The following is a 6,985-nucleotide window of genomic DNA, read 5'->3' on the forward strand; positions in this document are numbered from 1 at the left end:
ATTGTAGGTAGCTGTGTAAGTTTCGTACAGTACTCTGGGTTTCTATCGTGGTACACGTGTGGAGGGGCGGTCTGAGAGGAGAGCAGAGGAAGCAGGGCTGCAGGCGGGCAGGTGATGAAGTGTGACGGTGAAGAACATGACGGTAGAAACTTCACAGTTTCTGTTCTCTTCTTCTCAGGCGTCCCAGGGGTCAGCTCCGCTCTCCTGACAGCTATTCTGGTTCTCACACACATCCGTTAGTGAGGAAGGACAGAGCCGTCTTCACTTTAAAACACAACACACACTTTAAACTGTCCTAAAGATCAACACCAGCCGTGTCTGATCACAGCTTCATGCAGGAGAGCAGCGTGCTGGTGGACCCCGTGAGGGAGCGTTAAGCCTTTACACAGCAGCTCGTGTGAGCAGGCCTCTCAGCCAATGAAAGCTCATGATGCTGAAAGCTGCACTTCTTCATCTTTTTATTAAAACTGAGTAATGCAGCTCATGTGCCGTCTGAAGCCAGCAAAGAGAGACCTCAGGAATGTCTCAGCAGTGTGTTTCAGTGCTGACTGAGTCTTTAGAGCGTTATCACAGGACGCAGGAATGTACCAAACTAGATTAACTATCAGCCGTCTCTCTCTGCTGAGAAACACATCATTGTTCCTCATGTGATGTGATTAGAGCTTCTCTAACACTCAGCTCTGTGGGCTCTGTGCTCAATTATTACAGCATTGTGAGGAAATTCAATCATGAAGACGTCTCTGTCTCTGCCAGCTTCAGCTCTCACAGAAGTGAGCCTCACGGTCGATCAGAGGAGGAGTCTGAAAGTTGAATCAGAATTTAATCTAAAATAAAACATGTTAACGTCTTTAACTTCACACCAACAGAGAAGAGGTGCTGTCGTATCAGCCGGGACAGAGAGGGAGAACACTTCAGATCAGGTTTATATAATAACATGTTTTATTAAAGGAGCCTCTCAGAGCACTCAGGGTCACATACAGGGCAGAGTTTTAAAAAGTGAATTTAAATAAAATATCTTCTAAAATAAAATAAATATAAATGTCTTACATCTTCAGTTTAAGTGCTGATGTCTAAAAATGTTATAATGTTAATGCGCCCTGATTTTATTTCTATTGTTTGATTTGTTATTTTAAATGTTAACTTTCGTCCATGCTGCTATAGTGAAGAGCTGCTAAACTGCCTTTCATTGTTTCACAACAATGACAATAAAGATCTATTTTATTAAAGTTAAGATTTAATTTTATTTAAAAATTCTTCATTAACAAACAGTTTGTGTTAAAAAACCACACCTCTGTCTGTTCCTGGTCTGATCCTCTCTCTCCTCCAATCCCAGCTTTTATTAAACATCATGGACATTAATCAGAGCTTTTTAAATCTACCTTAATTATATTTTTAATCCTGTGTTTGAAATCCTTTTATTGTGCATTTAAAAAAACAATTTTAACAATATGAAGCCGTGTCAGTGATTTGTGAATCAAATGAATGTAATGAAACATATTTTATGAGTTTATTCTGTCACACACAGGGTTTATTATTATTCTTAAGATAACACTGAGAGTCAGCCTCATCCTCATGTCTGTGCTGATTCTCTCTCTCCTAAATATCTCTCCGTCAGCTGACGTGATGTGTTTACCTGCTGACATCAGTCTGATCAGCTGCACCTGTAGCTATGCTCATAGCCGTCTGTTGCAGCATTGTAACAGCATCATTATAAAAAATATAACCTGTTCTCTTTTATAACTTCAGGCCTTCATCACTGAGATTAACACATGAACGCTGCTGTAAAAAGCATGCACATGAACCTGTTAAAGCTCCTATAAGGAACTTTAACAGGTTGTAGTTCTTCTCTGATGAGTAAACTTCTCTGTCTGAATTCTAGAAATATTAAATATAACTCACAATGAAAATGAAAGTCTGTTTCAGCAGAGTGCTGGTACTCGCCCCACCTGACACCTCTGCAGTAACAGGGATGAAAACCCTCAGTGATCTTCCTCCTGATGGTCTGCTCTACGTATTTATCAAGAGGAGGCTTCATGATTGATTTCAGACGGTTTCAGAACACGTTTCGGTCTCCCCAGTGAGTTTATACGAGCAAGCTGAGAGATGATTCACATGCAAACTAACCTGAGATGATTAATAGAAGGAGTCTCGTTTAAGACTGATGATGCTCAGTGGCATTATGATGCTCAGTGACGTTATGATACTCAGTAACAGTGGCGTTATGATGCTCAGTAACAGTGACGTTATGATGCTCAGTAACAGTGACGTTATGATGCTCAGTAACAGTGACGTTATGATGCTCAGTGACAGTGACGTTATGATGCTCAGTGACAGTGGCATTATGATGCTCAGTAACAGTGACGTTATGATGCTCAGTAACAGTGACGTTATGATGCTCAGTGACGTTATGATGCTCAGTGACGTTATGATGCTCAGTAACAGTGACGTTATGATGCTCAGTGACAGTGACGTTATGATGCTCAGTAACAGTGACGTTATGATGCTCAGTGACAGTGGCATTATGATGCTCAGTAACAGTGACGTTATGATGCTCAGTAACAGTGACGTTATGATGCTCAGTGACGTTATGATGCTCAGTGACGTTATGATGCTCAGTAACAGTGACGTTATGATGCTCAGTAACAGTGACGTTATGATGCTCAGTAACAGTGACGTTATGATGCTCAGTAACAGTGACGTTATGATGCTCAGTAACAGTGACGTTATGATGCTCAGTAACAGTGACGTTATGATGCTCAGTAAATATTAATTTTCACAATTGAATCTCTGTTTTTTTTAATATTCGAATTTAGAATATTCGTTGACAGCCCTAGTGACGTTACGATGCTTGTGGGGTTACGATGCTCGTGGCGTTATGATGCTTGGTGACGTTATGATGTTTGGTGACCTTACGATACTCGTGTCTCACGCCCTTAATTTGTTTGTGTTTCAGCGGACGCAGCTCAGCATCAGGACTCTCTTCTGAAAGCAGAGCCGCCTGTCATCCACGTCATTAACAACCACGCAGCAGCAGCAGCAGCAGCAGCCGGGGGCCCTCCCGGGGCTCTGCTGTACCCAGTGGCCCAAACAGGTTCAGCGTGGGAGGACGAATTCTCTGCTTACAGGGATCCCCCAGAGCATGCTGGGACGGGGGCGGAGGGAGGGCTGCCTTCAGGCGGCACGGCGAGGGAACACAGAGTCCCACTTCCTGCCACAGAGCTGGGCGGCACTGTGCTCGTTACAACTAAAACCATGTAGGCCTGAGGTCTGAGTGTGTGTGTGTGTGGGGAGTGTGTGGGGAGTGTGTGTTTCTCAGCATGCTCTCTACACACTGAGCTCACTGTGTTTCCTTATTCTGATCCATATTTTGGATAACTTCATGTACCGCCATGTTTTTATGGTTTTTAAGATCGTATTTGAATCACTTTCTTTCTTTCTGCTGACAAAGATAAAGTTTTTATAAAGATCAGTGTCCAGTAGTTTCATCTTTTTCAGTTTTATAGACTTCAAAGTGTTAAAGACAGAAGAGGAGCTGTGCTGTATCTCAAACATCATTTATTACAACATGAACTCATCACAGAGACGTTGCATGGTGAGGAAGGTAGTTGTTACATGTTCTCCTGTTTGTTGTCGTCACTGTCTGTGCAGCAGGAAAAAAGCTATTTACACGGTAAATAATTTTATTATGAATCGAGAGCTCCTGCAGGAAACATCTGAACATTATCACAAACAGTAAGAGTTCATGCAGCGTCACACCTCAGGATCTGGATTTACTTCAGAGGAGAACTGACCCTTTAAAGATTAAAGATCTCAAAGGAGGACCGTCACGCTGAAACCCACGAGGTCCTTCAGAGGCAGGAGAAAATCCATCTGACGCATGTCGTGTGACATTCATCTCATCTTTGTGGATGTTTACTGTCTGACTTTGGCGCCCCCAAGTGGCAGCATGAAACAAACACTGAGGCAGACTGCAGCAAAGGGAGATGGAGAGGAAATGAGAGCCACACTCATGGCTGATAATCTTAAAACTAGTTGCACTCTTTTCCACGTTTCTTTTCTTGTCATTGAAGAGTTTAATCGTGTAGAGAGAAACACAGGACAGCAACTTATTTATAACTCTTCTTCCACCTCAGCTAACATCTTAAATTATATTTACATCACCTGTGGTTGGATTGTTCAGTCTGACTCTCACTGATGTTCATGCAGCAGATAGAGGAGGTTTGAGCTGTGGATATTTGGCGTCTTAAAGTCTTAAATGTTTATCAGTTTATGTTACATTTGAATGTTTTAATCTATGAACACCTTTACCTGTGTCGTATCTGGATTCCTCACCTCAGATAGTTTACCCTAGACTCTCCCATAATGCAACGCTGCTGTGTGTCCCTGCTGATGTGCTGAGTTAAGGTCATTACACTCATGTCAAAGAGGTGATACAGAGGAATGATGCTTACTCCAAATCAGGAGACTAAACTCTGTCTGTGGACACATATATGTACTTCTTTGACTTTAAATAAAAGTACAGTATGCTCACACACACATGTTGTTAATTTAAAGGTGACATATTCTGCTCTTTTTCATCAACATATCTTGGTCTAAGAGGTCCCAAAACATGTCTTTAAAGTTTATTGCTCATAAAAACACTTTGAAATCAGATTCTGGTCTGCCTGTAAACCCCTCTTTTTCAGCCCTGCTCAGAACAGGCTGTTTTCTGTGTCTGTGCCTTTCAATGAGAATGAGCTCTCTGACCACGCCCCCTCAGGAAGTGGATGTGGCCTCGGCTGTCCAGCACGTTGATCTAATGTTTACATGTCGGCTGAATATACACGGCTGCTCACAGACCTGCGTTACTTCAACCCTCTGAATCTGATCCAGAATCTGATCCTGACGGAGAGGCGCCTGCAGCAGGACCTTTCTGAACCATTGGTCACAGATTTAGTGTTTCTTGTTGTTTTATTTGTCAGTATGTCGACGTGTGTCTTGGTACACAGCGACAAACATGTAGCTATGTGGCTATGCTAACTAGTGCTAGCACTTATCCATGACAAATAAAAATCATCCACTAGATCTTCAAATCTGCAGACGTGGGGAGTCAAACCGACCTTTGTATTTATTAAGACAGCCTGCAACTAGCATGCCTCCCTCCTAAGCTCCTTGTTAGCACACATGTGTGCAGGTAATGAAAAACGGAGGAGGGGTTGAGTTGTATTTTATACAGTCTATGGGCTGAACAAGCTCCGAGCTCTGACTTCCTGTTACAGACCGGATGGCGTTGTGACGTATGAAAAACACTGAAAACTGAAACGGCTGGTTTCAGCACACATTTACAGAAAGGTGGAGAAATCAGAACAGGGGCAGAATGGATTCTTTTCATGTTTGGGGGGTTTGTAGACAGGGACACATATTTCAGGTAGAAGTCGATTATGCATGATATGTCACCTTTGAAGGTCTGTGTCGCACTTTAATGCACGGTCCCTACCTGTACCTGCAGTGACAGGCGTGCTGACAAGACACTGCTGTGCTCTGAGTTGCATCTTCGATCAAATCTATGAAACATCTGACTAAAGATGCTCTCTATGTGTCGCCAAACTGGGATAAATCAAAACTGTAACACATCAGGAAACAATCATCAGTGAAAAGGAGAGAGACGGAGAGAAGTGAGACCCTGAGTCCATCTTAAAGCTCCTGTGAGGACTCTTCTGTGTGTGGTGACTTTGGCGCCCCCCTGTGGACAAAGTGATACCTCTTTCCCCATCCTGTCCTGTACCTTTGTCAGTCATGATTTCAGACACCTCCTCCTCCTTTCTTTAAGTCAGTCGTATCACTCATGGTGAATGTTTGCTGTGGATGAAGGATGTCTGACGTCTCACTCCCTCGCAGCGCTGACAGACGTTAAAAACTACAAACACAAACTGTCTCTGTTACGGTCCGGTTAGCATCACTGTTACTTCAGTCTGTTTCATGACCCGGTCAAACCTCCTCTTCTTCACATGCTGCTCCTCTGTCCCACCTGAATGGTGCATCCACAGGAACCTGACAGTTCTGGTTCAGCCAGGGACGAGCTCTGACCCACTTGTCCAAAGTCTGCTCCTTTGCACAGCTCCTGTGATCACAGGTAGGTGCTGGGGTCTTCTGTGACAGCCAGGTGGAAGTACTCTGGTGGGCTGTCTCCACTCTGCAGGCTGCTGTTGGGCTCCCTTGAACGGACTTTGGTGGACAGGGTCTTCTTGAAGCGCTCGCTCCCGTCTCCACGCTGCTCCACGCTGGAGACGATCATCTCTGCCAGATTCTGCTGCAGCTGCTGGAAGTTCTCCCTGAGACAGAAACACACACAGATTATTTCAGATTATAGGTACAAATGTAGGAGGGAACTTAAATATCATACAGGTACCAAAGCCCCGTCAGACTAATCTCATCAACTTTATTCCTCAAACATACAGTATCTCACAAAAGTGAGTCCACCCCTCACACTTCTTCTAAAGATGAAGCACGAGAAAGTCTGCAAACAATCTGCTAAAGACAGCAGACTAAGGACCTGGATTACTGGAACCATGTCTTGTGGTCTGATGAGACCAAGATAAACTGATTTGGTTCAGGTGGTGTCAAGCGTGTGTAGGGCGTCCAGGTGAAGAGGACAAAGACAAGTGTGTGTTGCCTACAGTCATGCATGGTGGTGGGAGTGTCATGGTCTGGGTCTGCATGAGTGCTGCCAGCACTGGGGAGCTACAGTTCATTAAGGGAACCATGAATGCCAACATGTACTGTGACACACTGAAGCAGAGCATGATCCCCTCCCTCTTCAGAAACTGGGCCACAGAACAGTACTCCAACATGATAACGACCCCAAACACACCTCCAAGACGGCCCCTGCCTTGCTAAAGAAGCTGAGGGTGAAGGTGATGGAGTGGCCAAGCATGTCTCCAGACCTAAACCCTATTGAGCATCTGTGGGGCATCCTCAAATGGAAGGTCCTCTTCCACTCCTCCAT

The 6,985-nt window shown here is 44.1% G+C and overlaps 1 protein-coding gene across 2 annotated transcripts in view; it reads left to right on the forward strand.

Annotated features, from left to right (window-relative positions):
* The window catches only part of LOC117809718 (tumor necrosis factor receptor superfamily member 13C-like), an 8,913-nt gene extending 4,381 nt beyond the window's left edge, over positions 1–4,532 (forward strand). For both annotated transcript variants that reach the window (XM_034679187.1, XM_034679186.1), the window contains exon 5: positions 2,954–4,532. In XM_034679187.1, coding sequence (XP_034535078.1) covers positions 2,954–3,258 — 305 coding nt within the window. In that variant the 3' untranslated portion in view covers positions 3,259–4,532. The remainder of the gene's footprint in view (positions 1–2,953) is intronic.
* The last annotated feature ends 2,453 nt before the right edge of the window (positions 4,533–6,985 follow it).

Source organism: Notolabrus celidotus, unplaced genomic scaffold, assembly GCF_009762535.1.
Source record: "Notolabrus celidotus isolate fNotCel1 unplaced genomic scaffold, fNotCel1.pri scaffold_373_arrow_ctg1, whole genome shotgun sequence".
Lineage (NCBI taxonomy): Eukaryota > Metazoa > Chordata > Actinopteri > Labriformes > Labridae > Notolabrus > Notolabrus celidotus.